The sequence below is a fragment of the Rhinoderma darwinii genome, chromosome 5, assembly GCF_050947455.1.
Source record: "Rhinoderma darwinii isolate aRhiDar2 chromosome 5, aRhiDar2.hap1, whole genome shotgun sequence".
NCBI classification, from domain to species: Eukaryota; Metazoa; Chordata; class Amphibia; order Anura; family Rhinodermatidae; genus Rhinoderma; species Rhinoderma darwinii.
In genome coordinates this window covers 6,596,728-6,624,502 of record NC_134691.1, presented here as the reverse complement: position 1 = coordinate 6,624,502, position 27,775 = coordinate 6,596,728, and the positions used below count along the sequence as shown (strand labels likewise).

The window sequence follows — 27,775 nt, the reverse complement described above, 5'->3', positions numbered from 1 at the left end:
CATAAAAGAATCAGGCGGCCAAAACTTGTTTCTTAACTTATTCTCAGACAACAAAATTGCTGTATCACAAAAAAATTACACATTTTGTAGCTACAGCAGAAAAACCACTGTACACAAAGTAACTGCACCCACTACGTAGTCCTCCAGTATGCTGGGGAACAAAACACTGGGTACCATATGGGTTCATTGGCATATTAGGGGACTGTGTTAACAACATTTTACATTCCACCGAACCCTGAAGAATTATATTTTAAAAATGAGCAGTGTCATAAAGACTTCAGTTAGAAAACACCTTTAAAGTTATATAGAAATTATCATTATCCTGACTGTTCATTGGCCTTAATATTAAAGGAGCATCATAAACAAAATCACAATAGTTACAATAAGGGCAAAGCCACACGTGGCGGAATTGCTCTTGAATTCCGCTGCGGGACACTCCGCAGCGTTAATCCGCAGCGGACCCGTTTCTCCATTGCCTTCCACTTCTTTTTAGTAGGCTTCGTTTAGACGAGGCTGAAAATTCCGCTGCGGAGCATAGGCTGCGGTGCGGAATTTGGTGTCCGCAGCATACAATGGATGTTGCGGAGCAGTGGCGGACTGGTTGCGGACTCATGGCGGAAGTTCTCCATTGACTTCAATGGAGATTCTAAATTCCGCAATGAAGTCCGCAGCTGTCATGCACATGTTATGTGTGCTGCAGATGCGTCTTGCTTTTTTGACCTGACATTTCTTCATTCTGGCTGGACCTATGTATTTCTAGGTCTACAGCCAGACTGAGGAAGTCAATGGGGCTCCCGTAAATACGGGAGCGTTGCTAGGAGACGTCAGTAAATAGTCACTGTCCAGGGTGCTGAAAGAGTTAAGCGATCGGCAGTAACTGTTTCTGCACCCTGGACAGTGACTACCGATCCCAATATACAGCAACCTGTAAAAAAAATAGAAGTTCATACTTACCGAGAACTCCCTGCTTCTGTCTCCAGTCCGGCTTCCCAGGATGACGTTTCAGTCTAAGTGACGGCTGCAGCCAATCACAGGCTGCAGCGGTCACATGGACTGCCGCGTCATCCAGGGAGGTTGGGCTGGATGCCGAAAGAGGGACGCGTCACCAAGACAACGGCCGGTAAGTATGAAATTCGTTTACTTTCACTAGGGAAAGTGCTGTCCCTTCTCTCTATCCTGCACTGATAGAGAGAAGGGAAGCACTTTTACCGCAGTCCGCAGCAGCTAGTCCGCATCAATTTACTGCAAATTTTGGGCAGATCCGCCGCAGAATCTGCAACGCAGATTCTGTGCGGCATTGATGCGGACAGTTGCGGAGGAAATCCGCCACGTGTGGGCATGCCCTAATACTGCCTCCTAGATACAAAAATATGACTACTATAATGCTATGTTCACACAGAGTTTTTTTACGAGTTTTTTTGACGCGGAAACCGCACCAAAAAAACTCGTCAAAAAAGGGGCCAAAAATGCCTCCCATTGATTTCAATGGGAGGCGGAGGCGTCTTTTTCCCGCGAGCAGTAAAACTGCCTCGCGGGAAAAAGAAGCGACATGCCCTATCTTCGGACGCTTACGCCTCTGACCTCCCATTGACTTCAATGGGAGGCAGAGAAAGCGTATTTCGCTGTGTTTTATGCCCGCGGCGCTCAATGGCCGCGGGAGAAAAACGCAGCGAAAATCGGCGTGCAGGGAGAGGAAACTCTGCATCAAACTTCCAAACGAAATTTTGAGGTAGAAATTCCTCTTGCAAAAAACTCTGTGTGAACATAGCCTTATACTGCCCCCTATATACAAGAATATAACTACTATAATACCTTTCCCTATATACAAGAATATAACTACTATAATACTGCCCCTTATATACAAGAATATAACTACTATAATACTGCCCGCTATATACAAGAATATAACTACTATATTACTGCCCCCTATATACAAGAATATAACTACTATAATACTGCTCTCTATATACAAGAATATAACTACTATAATACTGCCCTTTTATACAAGAATATAACTACTATAATACTGCCTCCTATATACAAGAATATAACTACTATAATACTGCCCTTATATACAAGAATATAACTACTATAATACTACCCTTATATACAAGAATATAACTACTATAATACCTTTCCCTATATACAAGAATATAACTACTATAATACTGCCCCCTATATACAAGAATATAACTACTATAATACTGCTCCTATATACAAGAATATAACTACTATAATACTGCCCCTATATACAAGAATATAACTACTATAATACTGCCCCTATATACAAGAATATAACTACTATAATACTGCCCCCTATATACAAGAATATAACTACTATAATACTGCCCCTATATACAAGAATATAACTACTATAATACTGCTCTTATATACAAGAATATAACTACTATAATACTGCTCTTATATACAAGAATATAACTACTATAATACTGCCCTATATACAAGAATATAACTACTATAATACTGCTCCTATATACAAGAGAATATAACTACTATAATACTGCCCCTATATACAAGAATATAACTACTATAATACTGCTCTTATATACAAGAATATAACTACTATAATACTGCTCCCTATATACAAGAATATAACTACTATAATACTGCCCCCTATATACAAGAATATAACTACTATAATACTGCCCTATATACAAGAATATAACTACTAGAATACTGCCCCTATATACAAGAATATAACTACTATAATACTGCCCTATATACAAGAATATAACTACTATAATACTGCCCCTTATATACAAGAATATAACTACTATAATACTACCCTTATATACAAGAATATAACTACTATAATACCTTTCCCTATATACAAGAATATAACTACTATAATACTGCCCCCTATATACAAGAATATAACTACTATAATACTGCTCCTATATACAAGAATATAACTACTATAATACCTTTCCCTATATACAAGAATATAACTACTATAATACTGCCCCCTATATACAAGAATATAACTACTATAATACTGCTCCTATATACAAGAATATAACTACTATAATACTGCCCCTATATACAAGAATATAACTACTATAATACTGCCCCTATATACAAGAATATAACTACTATAATACTGCCCCCTATATACAAGAATATAACTACTATAATACTGCCCCTATATACAAGAATATAACTACTATAATACTGCTCTTATATACAAGAATATAACTACTATAATACTGCCCTATATACAAGAATATAACTACTATAATACTGCTCCTATATACAATATAACTACTATAATACTGCCTCCTATATACAAGAATATAACTACTATAATACTGCCCCTATATACAAGAATATAACTACTATAATACTGCTCTTATATACAAGAATATAACTACTATAATACTGCTCCCTATATACAAGAATATAACTACTATAATACTGCCCCCTATATACAAGAATATAACTACTATAATACTGCTCTCTATATACAAGAATATAACTACTATAATACTGCCCTTTTATACAAGAATATAACTACTATAATACTGCCTCCTATATACAAGAATATAACTACTATAATACTGCCCTTATATACAAGAATATAACTACTATAATACTACCCTTATATACAAGAATATAACTACTATAATACCTTTCCCTATATACAAGAATATAACTACTATAATACTGCCCCCTATATACAAGAATATAACTACTATAATACTGCTCCTATATACAAGAATATAACTACTATAATACTGCCCCTATATACAAGAATATAACTACTATAATACTGCCCCTATATACAAGAATATAACTACTATAATACTGCCCCCTATATACAAGAATATAACTACTATAATACTGCCCCTATATACAAGAATATAACTACTATAATACTGCTCTTATATACAAGAATATAACTACTATAATACTGCTCTTATATACAAGAATATAACTACTATAATACTGCCCTATATACAAGAATATAACTACTATAATACTGCTCCTATATACAAGAATATAACTACTATAATACTGCCCCTATATACAAGAATATAACTACTATAATACTGCTCTTATATACAAGAATATAACTACTATAATACTGCTCCCTATATACAAGAATATAACTACTATAATACTGCCCCCTATATACAAGAATATAACTACTATAATACTGCCCTATATACAAGAATATAACTACTAGAATACTGCCCCTATATACAAGAATATAACTACTATAATACTGCCCTATATACAAGAATATAACTACTATAATACTGCCCTTATATACAAGAATATAACTACTATAATACTACCCTTATATACAAGAATATAACTACTATAATACCTTTCCCTATATACAAGAATATAACTACTATAATACTGCCCCCTATATACAAGAATATAACTACTATAATACTGCTCCTATATACAAGAATATAACTACTATAATACCTTTCCCTATATACAAGAATATAACTACTATAATACTGCCCCCTATATACAAGAATATAACTACTATAATACTGCTCCTATATACAAGAATATAACTACTATAATACTGCCCCTATATACAAGAATATAACTACTATAATACTGCCCCTATATACAAGAATATAACTACTATAATACTGCCCCCTATATACAAGAATATAACTACTATAATACTGCCCCTATATACAAGAATATAACTACTATAATACTGCTCTTATATACAAGAATATAACTACTATAATACTGCCCTATATACAAGAATATAACTACTATAATACTGCTCCTATATACAATATAACTACTATAATACTGCCTCCTATATACAAGAATATAACTACTATAATACTGCCCCTATATACAAGAATATAACTACTATAATACTGCTCTTATATACAATAATATAACTACTATAATACTGCTCCCTATATACAAGAATATAACTACTATAATACTGCCCCCTATATACAAGAATATAACTACTATAATACTGCCCTATATACAAGAATATAACTACTAGAATACTGCCCCTATATACAAGAATATAACTACTATAATACTGCCCTATATACAAGAATATAACTACTATAATACTGCCCTTATATACAAGAATATAACTACTATAATACTACCCTTATATACAAGAATATAACTACTATAATACCTTTCCCTATATACAAGAATATAACTACTATAATACTGCCCCCTATATACAAGAATATAACTACTATAATACTGCTCCTATATACAAGAATATAACTACTATAATACTGCCCCTATATACAAGAATATAACTACTATAATACTGCCCCTATATACAAGAATATAACTACTATAATACTGCCCCCTATATACAAGAATATAACTACTATAATACTGCTCCCTATATACAAGAATATAACTACTATAATACTGCCCTATATTCAAGAATATAACTACTATAATACTGTCCCTATATACAAGAATATAACCACTATTATACTGCCCCCTATATACAAGAATATAACTACTATAATACTGCCCCCTATATACAAGAATATAACTACTATAATACTGCCCCTATATACAAGAATATAACTACTATAATACTGCCCCCTATATACAAGAATATAACTACTATAATACTGTCCCTACATACAAGAATATAACTACTATTAGGGTATGTTCACACGGCAGCGTCCGTTACAGCTGAAATTACGGAGCTGTTTTCAGGAGAAAACAGCACCGTAATTTCAGCCGTAAGTGCATGTGCAAGCGTCTTTCGCTGCGTCCATTACGGACGTAATTGGAGCTGTTTTTCCATGGAGTCCATGGAAAACGGCTCCATATACGTCTGAAGAAGTGACAGGCCCTTCTTTGACGCGGGCGTCTTTTTTACGCGCCGCCTTTTGACAGCGGCGCGTAAAAAAATTACAGTCGTTACAGAACATCGTAAGACCCATTCAAAGGAATGGGCAGATGTTTGCCGACGCTTTTGAGCCGCATTTTCGGACGTAATTCGGAGCTAAAACGCCCAAATTACGTCCGTAAATAGTGTGTGTGAACCCAGCCTAATACTGCCCCCTATATACAAGAATATAACTACTATAATACTGCCCCTACATATAAGAATATAACTACTATAATACTGCCCCCTATATACAAGAATATAACTACTATAATACTTCCCCTATATACAAGAGTATAACTACTATAATACTGCTCCCTATATACAAGAATATAACTACTATAATACTGCTCCTATATACAAGAATATAACTATTATAATACTGCCCCCTATATTCAAGAATATAACTACTATAATACTGCTCCTATATACAATATAACTACTATAATACTGCCTCCTATATACAAGAATATAACTACTATAATACTGCCCCTATATACAAGAATATAACTACTATAATACTGCTCTTATATACAAGAATATAACTACTATAATACTGCTCCCTATATACAAGAATATAACTACTATAATACTGCCCTCTATATACAAGAATATAACTACTATAATACTGCCCTATATACAAGAATATAACTACTAGAATACTGCCCCTATATACAAGAATATAACTACTATAATACTGCCCTATATACAAGAATATAACTACTATAATACTGCCCCTATATACAAGAATATAACTACTATAATACTGCCCCCTATATACGAGAATATAACTACTATAATACTGCCCACTATATACAAGAATATAAGACCTATAATATTGCCTCCTATATACAAGAATATAACTACTATAATACTGCCCCTATGTACAAGAATATAACTACTATAATACTGCCCCTATATACAAGAATATAACTACTAGAATACTGCCGCTATATACAAGAATATAACTACTATAATACTGCTCCTATATACAAGAATATAACTACTATAATCCTGCTCCTATATACAAGAATATAACTACTATAATACTGCCTCCTATATACAAGAATATAACTACTATAATACTGCCCCTATGTACAAGAATATAACTACTATAATACTGCCCCTATATACAAGAATATAACTACTATAATACTGCCCCTATGTACAAGAATATAACTACTATAATACTGCCCCTATATACAAGAATATAACTACTATAATACTGTCCCCTATATACAAGAATATAACTACTATAATACTGCCCCCTATATACAAGAATATAACTACTATAATACTGCTCCTATATACAAGAATATAACTACTATAATACTGCTCCTATATACAAGAATATAACTACTATAATACTGCCCCTATGTACAAGAATATAACTACTATAATACTGCCCCTATATACAAGAATATAACTACTATAATACTGTCCCCTATATACAAGAATATAACTACTATAATACTGCCCCCTATATACAAGAATATAACTACTATAATACTGCTCCTATATACAAGAATATAACTACTATAATACTGCTCCTATATACAAGAATATAACTACTATAATACTGCCCCCTATATACAAGAATAAAATAATTATAATAAATGATATAAGCAACCAGTCTGTCTTAGATTACTCAAGACAGAACAAGCACTAATATGGGGCCAGAGACTGGGCAATGACACCTGGGAGGACGCACATTTCTCTGAGAAAATAACATGATATATTTTCCTTAGAAGTCTGAAGTCACCTTTTCCTGCCTGTTCATGATCTGCTGCTTCCGGTTTGATCCTATGTGTTTAATCATCTCCAGTAAGACGTCTTCATTCCCCATCCTGGCACAATAATGCAGTGGCGTTGCCCCTGTCTGGAGTGAGAAAATCAGGAGTACGGTATTATAGTAGTTATATTCCTGTATATATGGGGCAGTATTATAGAAGTTATATTCTTGTATATAGGGGGCAGTATTATAGTAGTTATATTCCTGTATATAGGAGCAGTATTATAGTAGTTATATTCTTGTATATAGGAGCAGTATTATAGTAGTTATATTCTTGTATATAAGGGGCAGTATTATAGAAGTTATATTCTTGCATATGGGGGCAGTATTATAGAAGTTATATTCTTGTATATAGGGGGCAGTATTATAGTAGTTATATTCCTGTATATAGGAGCAGTATTATAGTAGTTATATTCTTGTATATAGGAGCAGTATTATAGTAGTTATATTCTTGTATATAAGGGGCAGTATTATAGAAGTTCTATTCTTGTATATGGGGGCAGTATTATAGAAGTTCTATTCTTGTATATGGGGGCAGTATTATAGTAGTTCTATTCTTGTATATAGGGGCAGTATTATAGTAGTTCTATTCTTGTATATATAGGGGCAGTATTATAGTAGTTATATTCTTGTATATATAGGGGCAGTATTATAGTAGTTATATTCTTGTATATAGGGGGGCAGTATTATAGTAGTTATATTCTTGTATATAGGGGCAGTATTATAGTAGTTATATTCTTGTATATAGGGAGCAGTATTATAATAGTTATATTCTTGTATATAGGAGCAGTATTATAGTCGTGTTATTCTTGTATATAGGGGGCCAGTATTATAGTAGTTATATTCTTGTATATAGGAGGCAGTATTATAATAGTTTTATCCTTGTATATAGGAGCAGTATTATAGTAGTTATATTCTTGTATATAGGGAGCAGTATTATAGTAGTTATATTCTTGTATATAGGAGCAGTATTATAGTAGTTATATTCTTGTATATAGGAGGCAGTATTATAGTAGTTATATTCATTTATATAGGGGCAGTATTATAGTAGTTATATTCTTGTATATAGGGGCCAGTATTATAGTAGTTATATTCTTGTATTTAGGGGGCAGTATTCTAGTAGTTATATACTTGTATGTAGGGGCAGTATTATAGTACTTATATTCTTATATATAGGCACAGTATTATAGTAGTTATATTCTTGTACATAGGAGGCAGTATTATAGTAGTTATATTCTTGTACATTGGGGACAGTATTACAGTAGTTATATTTTTGTATATAGGGGCAGTATTATAGTAGTTATATTCTTGTATATAGGGGCAGTATTATAGTAGTTATATTCTTGTATATGGGGGACAGTATTATAGTAGTTATTTTCTTATACATAGGAGGCAGTATTCTACTAGTTATATTCTTGTATATGGGGCAGTATTATAGTAGTTATATTCTTGTATATAGGGGGCAGTATTACAGTAGTTATATTCTTGTATATAGGGTGGCAGTATTACAGTAGTTATATTCTTGTATATAGGGTGGCAGTATTATAGTAGTTATATTCTTGTATATAGGGGACAGTATTATAATAGTTATATTCTTGTATATAGGGGCAGTATTATAGTAGTTATACTCTTGTATATAGGGGCAGTATTCTAGTAGTTATGTTCTTGTATATGGGGACAGTATTATAGTAGTTATATTCTTGTATATAGGAGCAGTATTATAGTAGTTATATTCTTGTACATAGGAGCAGTATTATAGTGGTTATATACTTGTGTATAGGGGCAGTATTATAGTAGTTATATTCTTGTATATAGAGGCAGTATCATTGTAGTTATATTCTTGTATATAAGGGGCAGTATTATAGTAGTTATATTCTTGTATATAGGGGCAGTATTATATTAGTTATATTCTTGTATATAGAGGCAGTATCATAGTAGTAATATTCTTGTTTATAGGGGCAGTATTATAGTAGTTATATTCTTGTATATAGGAGCAGTATTATAGTAGTTATATTTTTGTATATAGGGTGGCAGTATTACAGTAGTTATATTCTTGTATATAGTGTGGCAGTATTATAGTAGTTATATTCTTGTATATAGGGGACAGTATTATAATAGTTATATTCTTGTATATAGGGGCAGTATTATAGTAGTTATATTCTTGTATATAGGAGCAGTATTATAGTAGTTATATTCTTGTATATAGGGTGGCAGTATTACAGTAGTTATATTCTTGTATATAGTGTGGCAGTATTATAGTAGTTATATTCTTGTATATAGGGGACAGTATTATAATAGTTATATTCTTGTATATAGGGGCAGTATTATAGTAGTTATATTCTTGTATATAGGGGCAGTATTATAGTAGTTATATTCTTGTTTATAGTGGGCAGTATTATAGTAGTTATATTCTTGTATATAGGAGCAGTATTATAGTCGTTATATTCTTGTATATAGGGGCATTATTATAGTAGTTATATTCTTGTATATAGGGGGCAGTATTATAGTAGTTATATTCTTGTATATAGGGGCAGTATTATAGTACTTATATTATTGTATATAGGGGCAGTATTATAGTACTTATATTATTGTATATAGGGGGCGGTATTATAGTAGTTATATTCCTGATTATCAAGGAAGGTGTGTTGGCAATGATAATCTCCTATGATAGATTGCCTGTAAATATTGTAAGGTTTTCTTTTAGCAATACATTTTTAATCACCTTTAAGAAGAAATGCAATACAGATTGAGATAAGCCGCTGATAGGGAATGTAACACCTATCATCCACATAGTACAAAACAAGCTTATACAATGATTCTTAAAACGCCATTAGTAACAAGGAAAAGAAGAAAAAATGGAAAAGGAAGAAGGGGGATTAATGGTGCACACGTGTGGATGGGACTAGGGAAACCCTTTCCCTGAGTAAGTGTTAAAGACACTGATGGTTAAGTTTGTAAGAATTTTTATAATGACCCAAAATTTTACAGCTCTCTGCGCTCTTGTCTCATCCTGAGTGTCTTTTTGTTATTCCTCCTCTTCACACATTAAGTAAAGTTTATTGTTTTGTTCACCATCGTACTAAACACTTTCCCTTTGTCCCCCGACACGGCTTTTTTGTATTATCAATGTCTGGAGAGGAGGACGGTGCAGGAGCCAAGTCTCGGGCAGGGTTTATATAGTGGAGGTTTCAGCATAAACAGTTTTGTGTGTGAAGCCGGGGCCTATGTGCTGAGCCAGCCCCGGAGAGCGACGCCGGCCCGGAGAGTGGAAGCTGATCCCTTATGTGTGGCCACAAATCTTCTAAGGAGTCAACAAGCTGTTTCTACACTATAAACCGTCTAAATAAATGTTATTATAATACTTAACATTAATTTAAATTCCGCTTTGGGATTAGAGAGCTGCAGCCAAACAATTTCCGTAACGGTAGCGCTCAGAATGGAGCGTTCAGTTAAGTCAACATTTTTATTTTTTTGCAAAAATAGTTTAGTAATAAAAAAAATATTTAGTTTTTAATAAATTCCTAATTAGTCATGTAATTACTTGGAATTTTTTTTATACAGCCGCTCGATATCAGACAGGGCAGTAACAACTTTTACGAGAGTCTGGGGCCCCGGTTTAACCATCCCAAATAAGGGGCCCGCCACCAGCTTTGGCCCTGGTTGATTATACATTCTCCTTAAGGTAACATGCTGCCCGGGAGCGGGCTCAGATGGCTTGCACCCATTGGTTGTATGGGGCCCAGAAATTTTTGATAGTGGCCATTCTAAAAAAAAAATGTAAAAAAATGTAGTAAGATTGTTTAGTCAGGAGCTGATCGTGCCGTATCATTAATATTCATTTTGACTAAAATGGCGTGAAAAATTTCAATAATACAGTAAGTCCCTGAGTTCTCTTATATTGGAATATTCTTGTTTGTTCTTACATAGACATCAAATGCGAGATGACAACTACTAATGGCAAACAGTATTCCTCAGGTAATGTGGCATGATGGTATATAGATCTGTATTGTCATATAGAGATATATCCCTTCTATGCTTCCTTTCTACTTATGCTCTGCTAGATAGATAGATAGATAGATAGATAGATAGATAGATAGATAGATAGATAGATAGATAGATAGATAGATAGATAGATAGATAGATAGATAGGATGATAGATAGCTAGATAGATAGATAGTTAGTGTCATGGCCGCGGGCCGTCAGGTTCACTCACCTCCTGACACCTGCAGCCACTTCCGCTTCTCCCGGCCGGGTCTCATAGGGTGCGTGCGCACGCTCGTGCCTGCTCTTAAAGTGCCAGCGCGCGCATCTGAAATTAGTACTAAATTAGCCCATGAGCACCCTGGACTATAAGAAGGGCCCAGCCCCTTTCTGCAGTGCCTGAGCATTGTTGTCATACCCAAAGTTTGTCTAAGCAAATGGTCTCCTAGTGTTTTCCAGTTCCCAGTATTTCCCGTTCCTGTACCTGCATCCTGTATCCCTTGATATCCTTGTTAGTGCCGCGCTGAGCTGAAGTCGTGCTACACCACGCCTGACGTCTGCCTAGTCCCAGCCGAGCCTGTCATTGCTAATGTCCGAGCTGCCACAGGTACCCTATACCAACTATAGACTGTGACCTGCGTCCTGTTGGCCAGCTGCCATACCATCAAGGCGGTACGGCCCAATGGGTCCATGTGCCCAACGTGACAGTTAGATATGAGATAGATATTAGATAGATAGATAGTCCAGGAAGCTAACAATTCCCGCTGGATATTCCGTCTTATCTGTACCTGAGATGTGGTGGTGGAAATATCAGCATCATGATCCAATAGAAGCCTGATGATCTTCACATCCTCTTCCTCTATGTGGATCATGTCTTTACTAACGGCCGCCGCTAAATGTAGAGAGGTCTCCCCTTCCTGAAAACAAAAGCAAAGAGCTAATAAAATATCCTGTAATCAGGCACCCGGAGGACCTAGGAAGGTGCTGGATGTCAAAGTTCTGGATTACCAGATGGCCACAGAGCAGACATTACCTATAAAGGGCTTTCCAATGACCAAATATACTATAGCTGGTCCCCACCGTGCCAGAACATCGGATCTATAGTAGCATACCTGGTTGGGTTGGTTGACACAGGCCACAGCATCCGCCTGGCTCCTCTCATTGGTCAGATAGTTGAGTATTACTTCCACAATGGGCAGGTGACAGTGCCGGACGGCCGTGTGCAGAGCGTTTTCGCTAGCCTGGAGTGAGAAGGTCACAATTTTTAAACACACTCCCTACTCCAAACGTAGTATGAAGGTAACTAGTTGCAACCACCTAATGTCCAAAAGTAAGTGCACCCCCTTCTTACTAGTTGGTTTCACCATTTAACTCATATCCACCGATTAAGAGTTGGGTAAAATCCAGCCGACAACTATTCAATCTCCACAGATACACATTCGCAGTAGGTGACACTGTAGAATGACTATCCCTATGGCACCAGAAAACAAATACAAAGATGCAGCCTCACTCTGCGGGTGCTAAGATATATGCAAAAAATTTATCCCCATGGCACCAGCACAGAATAATAAGTTTCCAATAAGTCAGATTGCCAAAATGTTGCCTTGTTATAGTCACCTCGTTCTCCCGTAAGCAATGTTACTCTCAAAATGTCTACAGCTCAACGTAAAGTGGTGGTCACTGGCCATACGAGTTTGTAGAACGATATCCCCGAGTTCCGAAGGACATAATGGGTAGAGATCATTGTTGCTCAATTATAGCTCTCCCAAGTTTCAAACTCCTACTGGCAAAAAAGTAAATTGGGATAACCCTAACCAAGAATCTGCAAACATGCCGGAGGTCATTAAGCACAATGCCAAGAGTCAGCTGGAGTTATGTAAAGCCGCAATGATTGGAGGAGTTGAAACAAGTCCTTTGGAGTGATTGATGACACTTCACCGCCTTGTCTAAATCTGTGAGCAACCACATTTAAGGAAGCCCCTTATAACCCAACATCAATGCCCAACCTCAGTAATGACCACATGGCTATATAGACGTGAATCCCAGCTGCCAGATTTCGGAGTCTAGTGGAAAACCTTTCCAGAAGAGTAAATGCTGGTATAGCAGCAAAAGTGAAGACCAACTGAATTTTAAAACTCATGTTCAAAAAGGATCTGATGTTTGGGGGTGCACATACTTTTAACCATCTCAAGGTGACTCGAGTAGAAGACCTGATGTAGTTCAAGGTCAACAGCAGAGATATGAAATATAAAAGACAATGCACATGAAGCACCTGTGACTGCCGCGTGACCTCCCCTCCTTCCTCCATCAAGGCTCTGATCATCTTGATGTTGCCGTATTGGGCGGCTACATGCATCGCGGTCTCCCCGTTCTAAAAACAGAGAGAGATGTCACTAATAGGACTGGAGGTGCAACGTATGTTATATATACAATGTACTGATTCCCGACAAAGGGTATGTTCACACGCAGTAGCAAAATACGTCTGAAACTACGGAGCTGTTTTCAGGCGAAAACAGCTCCTGAATTTCAGACGTTTTTGCAAGTACTCGCGTTTTTCGCGGCGTCTTTTACGGACGTTATTGGAGCTGTTTTTCAATGGAGTCAATGAAAAACGGCTCCAAAAACTTCCCAAGAAGTGACACGCACTTCTTTGACGCGGGCGTCTTTTTACGCGCCGTCTTTTGACAGCGGCGCGTAAAATTACACCTCGCCGGAACAGAACATCGTAAATCCCATTACAAGAAATGGACAGATGTTTGCAGGCGTAATGGAGCAGTCTTTTCAGGCGTAATTCAAAGAGTAAAACCCCGGAATTACGTCTGAAAATAGGCCGTGTGAACATACCCTTAAGGCGCTCAGTACAGCATAAGTAATGTTATGTATGTGCACAGTGACTCCACCAGCAGAATAGTGAGTGCAGCTCTGGGGTATAATACAGGATGTAACTCAGGATCAGTACAGGATAAGTAATGTATGTACACAGTGACTCCACCAGCAGAATAGTGAGCGCAGCTCTGGAGTATATTACAGGATGTAACTCAGGATCAGTACATGATAAGTAATGTAATGTATGTACACAGTGAATCCACCAGCAGAATAGTCAGTGCAGCTCTGGAGTGGGTGGAGTAGGACGTGTGGAGAGAGCTGCTGAGACTACCGTGCAGGCCTTGGATCCAGGGACTTTCCTTATCCTATCTGCCCAGGCCTCATACCATCTGCCTGGGCTTGGAAAGTACCCTGAGGGGGGTTCCATCCTAGGATGGAGCCTCAGACCTCTACCTCCCGGAGCATGCCAGCGGGGGGTAGAGGGTCATCCCAGCTGGCTGGGAATATGCAAACAGTCGCGGGGGTGAGGAGATCATCTCGGGGCAAGGCTGTCCTGGCTCCCCCTGACGCTGGAACCCTGGATAAGGGTATGGAGACGCGGTCCGGCAGGGTGATCGAGGTGTTGTCATCTGAAGAAGGACCAGCGCCGTCCGGACATTTGGATGACGGTCGTGTGGAGGAATGGGGACAGCTGAGGACCGGAGAGACGGTGGAGAACTTCAGCTCCCGTCTGGCTATGCGGTTGGAGGAGTATCGGGACCTCAGGAAGTCGCTGCAACGGCTCCGTGCGGACTTGGCGGTCGCCAGAGGAAGAGCTGCAAAAGCCTCAGGAGGTAAGAGGTCCCGATACCTTTTAAATGTGAAATCCTTGTTGGAGGAAATAAAAGAAGTGGAAGAGAGACGTGAGGAGATTTTGGCAGGCGGAGGGGTGTTTGGTGAAAAATTAAAAAATGAAGAGAGGTTTGCCGAGATGGCAGAACCTATAAAAATAGAAAGTGTGGAGGAAGACAGCAGAGCCCCAGACACAGCAAAGGAAATTGTGGGGGAGAAAATGGAGCATGAGAATGCAAAGTCCAGAGAAGGCTCAGATTCTGATGCACCCAGGAGCAGTGAGGAGGAGGGTGGACTCACAGCTGGGAGAAATCAGGAGAGTTTTGATACTGACAGTGAGCGGCCTCCAGGATTACTTACACAGATCCGTAACGTGGAGTCGCCGGTATCCTTCCAGGGATTTTGTTTTGGTGCGGAGTTACCCGCAGAGGAGGAAAAGCAAAAGAAAAAAAAATTTAAGAAGAAAAAAAAGACAAAGGAAAAAAAATCTGCTGAAGGTTCATTTAAAATGGTGTATACAGCAAGATCCTTCCTGTGCTCTGAGCCAGATGAAAGTCAGGATCAGGGCGCAGGTCCCGCAAGACCCCCAGCTCAAGCCTCTGCAGTGGGGCTGGAGCGGGAATGCGGGGAGAGTGTTACGGGTCCGGCATTAGAACACGTGGTGGTCAAAATGGCGCCGGACGCCAACCCCTGCAAAGGGGGCGGTACTGGTGGCCTGGTGACGCCAGGGGGTGTGTCCCCGTGTCCGGTTAATGGCGAGCCCGGGAAACTGGTCTATGATGCGAGTCAGCGGTCTGGAGAACGGGTAAACCAGAAACCGGATGTGGTGTCTGAAAGCCGGAAGTCTGTCGGTGTCGCAGTAAAGCCGTCAGACGTTCCGGACAAGGGCGGTCACAGAGGGGGCTCCGGCTCTGTTGGCCACTCCTCTGTGGGAGGGGGGAGTGGTCCGGCGCCGGAGGCGGCTCCAGTGACATCAGTGGCTCCTTCGTCCGCATCACTGAAAAGTGGTGTAGGCGAGAAGGGGGCTGCTGGCGTCGGGGGCGGCGGTGGCCCCTTTCCCAAAAATGTTCCGCACATAGAAAAGATGGAGGTTAATGAGGCGGAGGGCACAGCGGGGACACCGCTTATAACATCTGGTGGCGTCCCTGCAAAGGTGCCTGATGATGCGGAGACTGAAGCAGTGTCTACCCACACAAAATGTACAGCAAAAATACAGAACATAGAACCAGGCCTGGCCAGAAGGATGACTGCAGGGGGACCTGGTGGGTTAAATAAAAAAGTTGCGGCTGTGGATGTGGGAACTGCTGGGGGTATGCAGGTGTCTGCAAATAAAGTTGCTGGAGTGTCTGCTGGTAATGGGGTGTTGAGTGCTGTGTCTGTAGGTGGTGAGGTGGTGGGTGGTGGGGATGGGGTATCAACCAGGGGCAATGGGCCTGGCGCTCCTCTTGCTGTGACATCCGGCAGGTCTTATGCTGGTGTGGCAGCGGGGGGACAGCGGGCCCACCCATCTTCATCCTCAAGGTCCGGGGACGGTAACTTGCAACAACGTCTCTTGGACGCTTTAAGAGAGGGAAAGCAAACCCTAACCATAGGGGGAGTGCAGAAGGACCTGTCTTTCTGGATAGACAGATATGGTCTAAATGCCTTCCGAGAGCAACGAGGAGATCAGTGGTCGCTCCCAACAGCTGGGCAGGCTGTAGCCAGGAGGAATGTGGTCCGTCTCCGGTGGCGTGGCAATGATGCGTGCCCTCCCAGAAAGAGGGTGGTGGAGCTGCTGCTGGGGATGGGCTTCAAGGCGAGTGACATCTTTGCCTTGATACATCCTCATGGCTCGGTCGAGTTTGACATCAGCTTTGTTCACCTAGGGGGCCTTGAGGTCTTCTGGGGGAACTACGAGCTGATGAAGGACGAGCCTGGCTGGCGAGACTTTGCTGCACAAGCAATTTCTCGCCAAAGTGGTCCCAAGAGAGTGACCGTTCTTACCCGTAATGAGTCACTCTCTTGTATTGATATCATGACCTGGTTGGGAAGGTACGGAGAGGTAGTAGAGATGCCACGCAAGAACATGGATGAGTTTGGCATCTGGTCAGGGGCCTGGACGTTCATGGTTAAATTAAAGCGTCTGGGACAGACGGTGTCCCACATACCATCGTCTGCTTTCCTGGGAAGAGATCGGATCCTTGTCTTCTACCAGGGGCAGCCGAAGTTGTGTCACCGGTGTGGCGACCCCTCACATTTGAGTGCAGGCTGCAAGGTGCAGAAGTGTGCTCATTGTGGGGGGATTGGTCATCTAGCCGCATCGTGTGACCGTACTCGGTGCAACCTGTGTGGTGACTTAGGTCACCCGTTCAGTCGGTGTCCTCGCTCTGTTGTCAATGCTTGTTCCAAACCTGCGGAGGATGAAAGGAGGGAGGCCTCCGTGGGTGAGGGTGCGGGCAGGGACGATGGGGCACAGGGGCAAGGGAAGAATGCAAAGAAGGGTCCCCCTTCTCGCCAGAGAAGGGCGGAGAAGCGAAGGAAGGAGAAGATTTGGAGGGCGCTCCAGGAAACTGGGACAACCTCTGATTCGGATCTGGATGCCCCCCCTGAATCTGATGCCCCTGGGGAGGCCGAATTGAATGGGGAGATGAGGAGGATCCAAAGGGAGCAGAGGGCTGAGGACTCTCAGTCCTCCCACTATGAAAGTGTGGGAGAGGAAGAGAGGACTCAGCCTACAGCAAAAGGGACACCGGGCAAAACCCAAGGGCCAAATACATCTGGCCCCGCCCTGGCCCAGGAAGGTAAATCCTGTACCCCCCTGGTGCGCTCTACTGATCGATACCATGCTCTCGTGGACATTCCAGCCTCTCATACTAAGAGGGAGGGCATGGTAGGGCACCCTAGAGTCGTTGAGCCTCCCCTGCTGCAGGGGCCGTTGCCCCCAGAGGGGGAGGTTGACCCGGTACTTGGGGATGAAGATGGGAATAGGGTGGTGAATATGGACTCCTCAGTTTGCAAGAAGCGAGGCAAAGAAGGGGGGTCCTCATCAGATAGAGGGGGGGGTGGGAAGAAGAAAGCCGTCTAACTCAAACATCCATGATGGCGGCACCCACTCCGTTGACGCTGGCATCAATTAACGTTGCCAGCATTAAGTCAGATAGGGCGAGATTTGCAGCCTTTGATTTTCTTGGCCGAGTTGAAGCCGACATTTTGTTTTTGCAGGAGACCAGGCTGTCACTTTTGGCAGACGTCGTTAAATCTAGGAGGGAGTGGCGACGCGGGCCCTCCTACTGGTCTCTTGCGGCTGAGCCCTATAGCGGAGTGGCGGTCCTTTTCACCGCACCGGTAACATGCCGACGGATGATTGAGTTAGAAATGGGGAGGTGCTTGATCTTAGATGTCCTCATGAGGGGACAGGAATTAAGACTAATCAATATATACGGACCCCAGAGCAAATGGGACCGTAAAAGTCTCTTCATGAGGATTAAGCCTTTCCTTTTTTCAGGTCGACAAGTTATCTTTGGAGGGGACTACAATACTGTCATGAGACCCCGAGATAGAGGAGGTTCCGGAGATAAAAAATTGACCTACGATAGTGTAGCATTAAAAAATATAGTTAGCGATGCTCGCCTGGTGGATATCCACATCAGGCATACCCCAGGCCACTCGGGTTTCACCTATCGTAGAGGTAGTTGTAGGTCTAGGATAGACAGGTTTTTTTTGAAGGAGGAAGCCATCTCTTCACCAGTGTCCGTTGTTGAGGTGGAGTTCTCCGATCACTGTATGATTATTTTCTCTTTGAACATTGCAGAGTCCCTCCAGATGGGAAGAGGTATATGGAGGCTGAATTCTACTCTCTTGGAAGAAGCGGAGATAAGACAGGCCTTTGAGGATTTTCTTCAGAGCCAGGTACCTTTGTTGGATCTCAGTGGTACTAAGTCTGAGTGGTGGGAGTTGTTTAAAGTCCGGGTGGCAGGATTTTTCCGCAGGCTCTCGAGCCTCAGGTCCATGAGTAGGTACCGCCTATATCAGGAACTGAGGAGGAAACTCGAACATCTGGTCTCAACCGGGGGTAGTGGGGAGGAGATCTCCGTGGTGAAAGCTTTGCTCAGGAGGTGTCAGTATGATAGGCACACATCTTTAGTTCTTGAGAGGGATTTCGGGAGGTACCGCTCGCCCGACCCCTACAGGAACTGTAAGATGTCAGTGAGTCGTAAGGTTGTGACAGGACTGATTGATAGTACAGGATCTCTGAAGAGATCCAAATCAGGGATCTTGGAGGTCGTCAGATCCTTCTACTCGCACCTCTTGGGGAAGCAAGATCCAAACCGAGACGAGATGTCGGCTTTCCTGGCTGAAACCATCCCTGAGCCAGGGGTAGACCCCTCTCTCGGTGTTTTGATAGATTCGATCAAGGAAGAGGAAGTGGGATTGGCGATTGATGGGCTTGCCCTCAAAAAATCGCCAGGGCCGGATGGCTTAACATCCGAGTTTTATAAGACTTTTAAAGGAACCCTAGTTCCCCTCTTGACTGAGGTGTTTAATGAGTGCCTTTCCTCGGGTACTTTGCCAATGTCAATGAGGAGGTCGGCCTTGATCGTTTTATCGAAGGGTAAAGACTCGACCCGTATTGAGAATTGGCGTCCCATAGCGCTGCTCAATACGGACAGAAAGGTTCTCGCAAAGGTGCTGTTTAATCGGCTGGTGAAGTTTGCATCCCGGCTCTTTTCGCCGGTCCAGCATTGCTCTGTTCCAGGCCGCAGCACATTTAGTGCTGTCCTCAGTGTCAGAGAGGCAGTGGAGCAGGGAAATTCTGGTCGGTGGGAGGGGTACATCCTGTCCTTGGACCAGGCCAAGGCTTTTGACCGGGTGGACCACGAGTACCTCTGGTCGGTCCTTCTGAGGTACGGCCTACCGGGGGGGTTTGTCAATTGGCTACAGACCTTATACACTGGGGCTGAGACTTTTGCGCTGGTGAACGGTTGGGTTGGAACCCCCTTTGAGGTTGGGTCTGGTGTCCGCCAGGGTTGTCCCTTGAGCCCTTTGCTATATGCGTTCGCAATTGATCCTTTTCTTAAAAGGATCGATCGTGGGCCATTGGCGGGAGTCGGGGCCGGAGGCCACTCAGAGGGTGGTTGCGTACGCAGACGACGTCTCCATTTTTGTCTCCTCGAGAGGGGAGGCAGAGTGGGTGATGTCGGAAGTGGAGCGTTACTCATTGGCATCTGGGTCCAAGATCAACCGGGATAAGTGCAAAAGTCTCTGGCTGGGAGGAGGAGATCCTGGTTTTGATCTCCCGGACACCCTTCCAGAGCCTCAGGGGTCTGCTAAGATCTTAGGAGTCGAATTTGGCCCGGGTGATTACCCCAAGAAGAACTGGGAGGATAGGCTGAATCTAGTTGCCCAGAAGGTCGACCAATGGAAGGGTTGGTCCTTAACCCTGAGGGAAAGGGTTCACTTGGCCAAGGCCTACCTGGTGCCCATGTTGCTTTACCTGGGCAGTGTGTGCATCTTGCCAGAACCTCTCTGGACTCGGGTCTATAGCCTGTTCTTCCAGCTGTTATGGGGGAACAGGCTCAACCTAATCAAGAGGGAGGTTACTTACCTACCAAGGACACTAGGCGGGTTAGGTATGGTTAACCCGGTGGTGTTCCTAGTGAACACCTTTGTTAAGATCAACCTGGCAAACCTCTGGCAAGAGAGGGCTCCTTGGTGGATATCCTCCTGCAGGGGGTGGTTTCGGCCTTTCTTCCAGGAATGGGAGAGAGGAAGGCAAGTGAAAGACCTGCGTACACCTCACGGACATCTCCCGGCTTATGCCACCCTGGCGCTGAAGATTGTTCGCCGGTGGGGTCTGGAGGTGTGGGAGATCAGGACCATGTCGAGAAAATTTCTTGACAGGAGGGTCCTGATGACCCACTTCCAGAAGCCCCTGGCGCTCAAAGACTGCCCAAGTAGTGACCTCGGGGTGGGATTAAAACTTTTAAATTCAGCGAGGATTCCCCAGAAGTTTTTGTATCTGGCTTGGCGTTGCTTCCATGGGAGACTGTATGTGAGGGACAATCTAAAGTGCAGAAGCTCTGATGATCGGGATTGCCCCCGGGAGGAGTGTGGCGGAGTGCTGGAAAGCATGGAGCATTTCCTGCTTCATTGCCCTTTCAATACAGAGGTATACAAAAGGGTGGGAGCCTCCATTGGTTGGCCAGGCCTAACCAGCCTCTCCTATGCTGGGTGGGCCTATGGAGTGTTCGGAGACCTCGGTGGTAGGGACCATTGCACCTTGTTTCTAGTCAGTATAGTGGTCAGGCACTTTATGAGGAATGCACGATGTCTAGTTTCTACCCAGAAGAAAATCCTCCTAGTGGATGAGGTTGTTAGCAATATCATGGGTGACCTGGTGAAGGTGCATTCTTTGGAGGTTGGCAGATTGGGAGCATCCAAAGCCTCTCGTCTTTGGAGGGGCTTTTCCTTTTGGGTGCCTTAATGTGTCTGCCTTCATGAGGGAGGGGGAGTCGTCACCGGTGCTCAACTGGAGGTGGGGGTCTGCGTTCCGCTGAGGCACCAATAAAAAATATAGCGATAGGACTCGGAATAAGGGAAAGGTGAGGGTCAGCATAGGGTCAGCTTTCAATAGGGTCAAGAAAGGGTTAGTAATAGGGTAAGGAGATAGGGCAAGCGATAGGGAGGGTGCAGCGGTGGACGTGGTACCTTGGCCTCTGGGGGGGAGCTGGGGGGGGGCTTTCCCTTCTCTCTATCTGGTGATGGGCTAGGTAAGCACTGGAAGATTTTTGTTTTGTTTAGGATTGAAATGGCAGGAAAAAGGTTTACAAGCGACCGAACTTGGTGCTTTCGGGTACGGTGTATTTTGTATATGGTTTGGTATTTGGACAGGTTGGTGATGTGTATTGTATTATAATGTAGAAATGTTGTTAGAATAGGGATAGACTTAAGGGGGTTAATAGATAGGTTGGGAGGGGGTCGGGGGGGGGGGAGGTTTGCCTGACCCAGCCCCGGACTATGCGGACATGGGAGGACATGGGGCGGGGGGCTGGGCTGGGGTGTTGGGTGTGGTGGTGGGGGCCAGCATCTGGACTATGCGGACGTGAGAGGACATGAGGCGAGATGCTGGCTGGGGTGGTGGAGTTTAGGTAAGAAGGGTAAGGTTAGGGAAAGTCATGATGTGTATAGTGTGATTAAAAAATATATATATATAAAAATAAAAAAAAGGATAAAAAAAAAAAAAAAATTGGGATTAGTATTATTATATTTTGGATTGTTTTTGTTATTATTATTATTTTATTTGTTATTATTATTATTCTTTTATTTGTTATTATTATGGTGTTTGATTATTATCATTATTATATTGTTTCTTTAGGCCCTTGGTTGACGCGGGTCGGGGGATTTTCTGTTAGTACTTTGGATTACGTTTATATGATGTTTGTATATATTCTAGTTATTGTTTAGTTTCGGATGAAGTGTAGATGTAAGTATATAAGAGTGGGGTGTATGTGGCCGGGTCTGGTATCGTTTTCTCTTCTCATATACAGAGATGTATATAAGAAAATTTGTTTATAAGAATTGGGTTGTGACTTTTTGGTTATATGGAATTAGTTATGTATTTGTTTTTCAGTTTATGTTTTGTAAATTTATATAAAATAAAGAGATACAGGATGTAACTCAGGATCAGTACAGGATAAGTAATGTATGTACACAGTGACTCCACCAGCAGAATAGTGAGCGCAGCTCTGGAGTATATTACAGGATGTAACTCAGGATCAGTACATGATAAGTAATGTAATGTATGTACACAGTGAATCCACCAGCAGAATAGTCAGTGCAGCTCTGGAGTGGGTGGAGTAGGACGTGTGGAGAGAGCTGCTGAGACTACCGTGCAGGCCTTGGATCCAGGGACTTTCCTTATCCTATCTGCCCAGGCCTCATACCATCTGCCTGGGCTTGGAAAGTACCCTGAGGGGGGTTCCATCCTAGGATGGAGCCTCAGACCTCTACCTCCCGGAGCATGCCAGCGGGGGGTAGAGGGTCATCCCAGCTGGCTGGGAATATGCAAACAGTCGCGGGGGTGAGGAGATCATCTCGGGGCAAGGCTATCCTGGCTCCCCCTGAGGCTGGAACCCTGGATAAGGGTATGGAGACGCGGTCCGGCAGGGTGATCGAGGTGTTGTCGTCTGGAGAAGGACCAGCACCGTCCGGACATTTGGATGACGGTCGTGTGGAGGAATGGGGACAGCTGAGGACCGGAGAGACGGTGGAGAACTTCAGCTCCCGTCTGGCTATGCGGTTGGAGGAGTATCGGGACCTCAGGAAGTCGCTGCAACGGCTCCGTGCGGACTTGGCGGTCGCCAGAGGAAGGGCTGCAAAATGCACAGGAGGTAAGAGGTCCCGATACCGTTTAAATGTGAAATCCTTGTTGGAGGAAATAAAAGAAGTGGAAGAGAGACGTGAGGAGATTTTGGCAGGCGGAGGGGTGTTTGGAGAAAAGTTAAAAAACGAAGAGAGGTTTGCCGAGATGGCAGCACCTATAAAAATAGAAAGCATGGAGGAAGACACAGCAAAGGAAAATGTGGTGGAGGCAATGGAGAGTGAAAATGTAAAGTCCAGAGAAGGCACAGATTCTGAGGCACCCAGGAGCAGTGAGGAGGAGGAGGGTGGACTCACAGCTGGGAGAAATCAAGAGTGTTTTGAAACTGACAGTGAGCGGCCTCCAGGATTACTCACACAGATCCGTAATGTGGAGTCGCCGGTATCCTTCCAGGGATTTTGTTTTGGTGCGGAGTTACCCGCAGAGGAGGAAAAGGAAAAGAAAAAAAATTTAAGAAGAAAAAAAAGGAAAAGGAAAAAAAATCTGCTAAAGGTTCATTTAAAATGGTGTATACAGCAAGATCCTTCCTGTGCTCTGAGCCAGATGAAAGTCAGGATCAGGGCGCAGGTCCCGCAAGACCCCCAGCTCAAGCCTCTGCAGTGGGGCTGGAGCGGGAAGAGTGTTACGGGTCCGGCATTAGAACACGTGGTGGTCAAAATGGCGCCGGACGCCAACCCCTGCAAAGGGGGCGGTACTGGTGGCCTGGTGACGCCAGGGGGTGTGTCCCCGTGTCCGGTGAATGGCGAGCCCGGGAAACTGGTCTTTGATGCGAGTCAGGGGTCGGGAGAACGGGTAAACCAGAAACCGGATGTGGTGTCTGAAAGCCGGAAGTCTGTCGGTGTCGCAGTAAAGCCGTCAGACGTTCCGGACAAGGGCGGTCACAGAGGGGGCTCCGGCTCTGTTGGCCACTCCTCTGTGGGAGTGGGGAGTGGTCCGGCGCCGGAGGCGGCTCCAGTGATGTCAGTGGCTCCTTCGTCCGCATCGCTGAAAAGTGGTGTAGGCGACAAGGGGGCTGCTGGCGTCGGGGGCGACGGTGGCCCCTTTCCCAAAAATGTTCAGCACTTAGAACAGATGGAGGTTAATGAGGCGGAGGGCACAGTGGGGATACCGCTTATAACATCTGGTGGCGTCCCTGCAAAGGTGCCTGATGATGCGGAGACTGAAGCAGTGTCTACCCACACAAAAAGTACAGAAAAAATACATAACATAGAACCAGGCCTGGCCAGAAGGATGACTGCAGGGGGACCTGGTGGGTTAAATGAAAAAGTTGTGGCTGTGGATGTGGAAACTGCTGGGGGTATGCAGGTGTCTGTAAATAAAGTTGCTGGAGTGTCTGCTGGTAATGGGGTGTTGAGTGCTGTGTCTGTGGGTGGTGGGGATGGGGTATCAACCAGGGGCAATGGGCCTGGCGCTCCTCTTGCTGTGACATCCGGCAGGTCTTATGCTGGTGTGGCAGCGGGGGGACAGCGGGCCCACCCATCTTCATCCTCAAGGTCCGGGGACGGTAACTTGCAACAACGTCTCTTGGACGCTTTAAGAGAGGGAAAGCAAACCCTAACCATAGGGGGAGTGCAGAAGGACCTGTCTTTCTGGATAGACAGATATGGTCTAAATGCCTTCCGAGAGCAACGAGGAGATCAGTGGTCGCTCCCAACAGCCAGGCAGGCTGTAGCCAGGAGGAATGTGGTCCGTCTCCGGTGGCGTGGCAATGATGCGTGCCCTCCCAGAAAGAGGGTGGTGGAGCTGCTGCTGGGGATGGGCTTCAAGGCGAGTGATATCTTTGCCTTGATACATCCTCATGGCTCGGTCGAGTTTGACATCAGCTTTGTTCACCTAGGGGGCCTTGAGGTCTTCTGGGGGAACAACGAGCTGATGAAGGACGAGCCTGGCTGGCGAGACTTTGCTGCACAAGCAATTTCTCGCCAAAGTGGTCCCAAGAGAGTGACCGTTCTTACCCGTAACGAGTCACTCTCTTGTATTGATATCATGACCTGGTTGGGAAGGTACGGAGAGGTAGTAGAGATGCCACTGAAGAACATGGATGAGTTTGGCATCTGGTCAGGGGCCTGGACGTTCATGGTTAAATGAAAGCGTCTGGGACAGACGGTGTCCCACATACCATCGTCTGCTTTCCTGGGAAGAGATCGGATCCTTGTCGTCTACCAGGGGCAGCCGAAGTTGTGTCACCGGTGTGGCGACCCCTCACATTTGAGTGCAGGCTGCAAGGTGCAGAAGTGTGCTCATTGTGGGGGGATTGGTCATCTAGCCACATCGTATGACCGTATTCGCTGCAACCTGTGTGGTGACTTAGGTCACCCGTTCAGTCGGTGTCCTCGCTCTGTTGTCAATGCTTGTTCCAAACCTGCAGAGGATGAGAGGAGGGAGGCCTCCGTGGGTGAGGGTGCGGGCAGGGACGATGGGGCACAGGGGCAAGGGAAGAATGCAAAGAAGGGTCCCCCTTCTCGCCAGAGAAGGGCGGAGAAGCGAAGGAAGGAGAGGATTTGGAGGGCGCACCAGGAAACTGGGACGACCTCTGATTCGGATCTGGATGCCCCCCCTGAAGCTGATGCCCCTGGGGAGGCCGAATTGAACGAGGAGATGAGGAGGATCCAAAGGGAGCAGAGGGCTGAGGACTCTCAGTCCTCCCACTATGAAAGTGTGGGAGAGGAAGAGAGGACTCAGCCTACAGCAAAAGGGACACAGGGCAAAACCCAAGGGCCAAATACATCTGGCCCCGCCCTGGCCCAGGAAGGTAAATCCTGTACCCCCCTGGTGCGCTCTACTGATCGATACCATGCTCTCATGGACATTCCAGCCTCTCATACTAAGAGGGAGGGCATGGTAGGGCACCCTAGAGTCGTTGAGCCTCCCCTGCTGCAGGGGCCGTTGCCCCCAGAGGGGGAGGTTGACCCGGTACTTGGGGATGAAGATGGGAATAGGGTGGTGAATATGGACTCCTCAGTTTGCAAGAAGCGAGGCAAAGAAGGGGGGTCCTCATCAGATAGAGGGGGGGGGTGGGAAGAAGAAAGCCGTCTAACTCAAACATCCATGATGGCGGCACCCACTCCGTTGACGCTGGCATCAATTAACGTTGCCAGCATTAAGTCAGATAGGGCGAGATTTGCAGCCTTTGATTTTCTTGGCCGAGTTGAAGCCGACCTTTTGTTTTTGCAGGAGACCAGGCTGTCACTTTTGGCAGACGTCGTTAAATCTAGAAGGGAGTGGCGACGCGGGCCCTCCTACTGGTCTCTTGTGGCTGAGCCCTATAGCGGAGTGGCGGTCCTTTTCACCGCACCGGTAACATGCCGACGGATGATTGAGTTAGAAATGGGGAGGTGCTTGATCTTAGATGTCCTCATGAGGGGACAGGAATTAAGATTAATCAATATATACGGACCCCAGAGCAAATGGGACCGTAAAAGTCTCTTCATGAGGATTAAGCCTTTCCTTTTTTCAGGTCGACAAGTTATCTTTGGAGGGGACTTCAATACTGTCGTGAGGCCCCGAGATAGACGAGGTTCCGGAGATAAAAAATTGACCTATGTTAGTGTAGCATTAAAAAATATAGTTAGCGATGCTCGCCTGGTGGATATCCACATCAGGCATACCCCAGGCCACTCGGGTTTCACCTATCGTAGAGGTAGTTGTAGGTCTAGGATAGACAGGTTTTTTTTGAAGGAGGAAGCCATCTCTTCACCAGTGTCCGTTGTTGAGGTGGAGTTCGCCGATCACTGTATGATTATTTTCTCTTTGAACATTGCAGAGTCGCTCCAGATGGGAAGAGGTATATGGAGGCTGAATTCTACTCTCTTGGAAGAAGCCGAGATAAGACAGGCCTTTGAGGATTTTCTTCAGAGCCAGGTACCTTTGTTGGATCTCAGTGGTACTAAGTCTGAGTGGTGGGAGTTGTTTAAAGTCCGGGTGGCAGGATTTTACCGCAGGCTCTCGAGCCTCAGGTCCATGAGTAGGTACCGCCTATATCAGGAACTGAGGAGGAAACTCGAACATCTGGTCTCAACCGGGGGTAGTGGGGAGGAGATCTCCGTGGTGAAAGCTTTGCTCAGGAGGTGTCAGTATGATAGGCACGCATCTTTAGTTCTTGAGA

General features: G+C 43.7%; 1 protein-coding gene across 1 annotated transcript in view; it reads right to left on the bottom strand.

Annotated features, from left to right (window-relative positions):
• Positions 1–27,775, bottom strand: part of LOC142652280 (uncharacterized) — a 101,495-nt gene that overhangs the window by 25,614 nt on the left and 48,106 nt on the right. Inside the window, exons 12-15 of the mRNA XM_075827931.1 lie at positions 13,927–14,025; positions 12,767–12,895; positions 12,443–12,571; positions 7,644–7,760 (exon numbers count right to left, since the gene is read on the bottom strand). Of these exons, the coding sequence (XP_075684046.1) occupies positions 7,644–7,760; positions 12,443–12,571; positions 12,767–12,895; positions 13,927–14,025 (474 nt within the window). The remainder of the gene's footprint in view (positions 1–7,643; positions 7,761–12,442; positions 12,572–12,766; positions 12,896–13,926; positions 14,026–27,775) is intronic.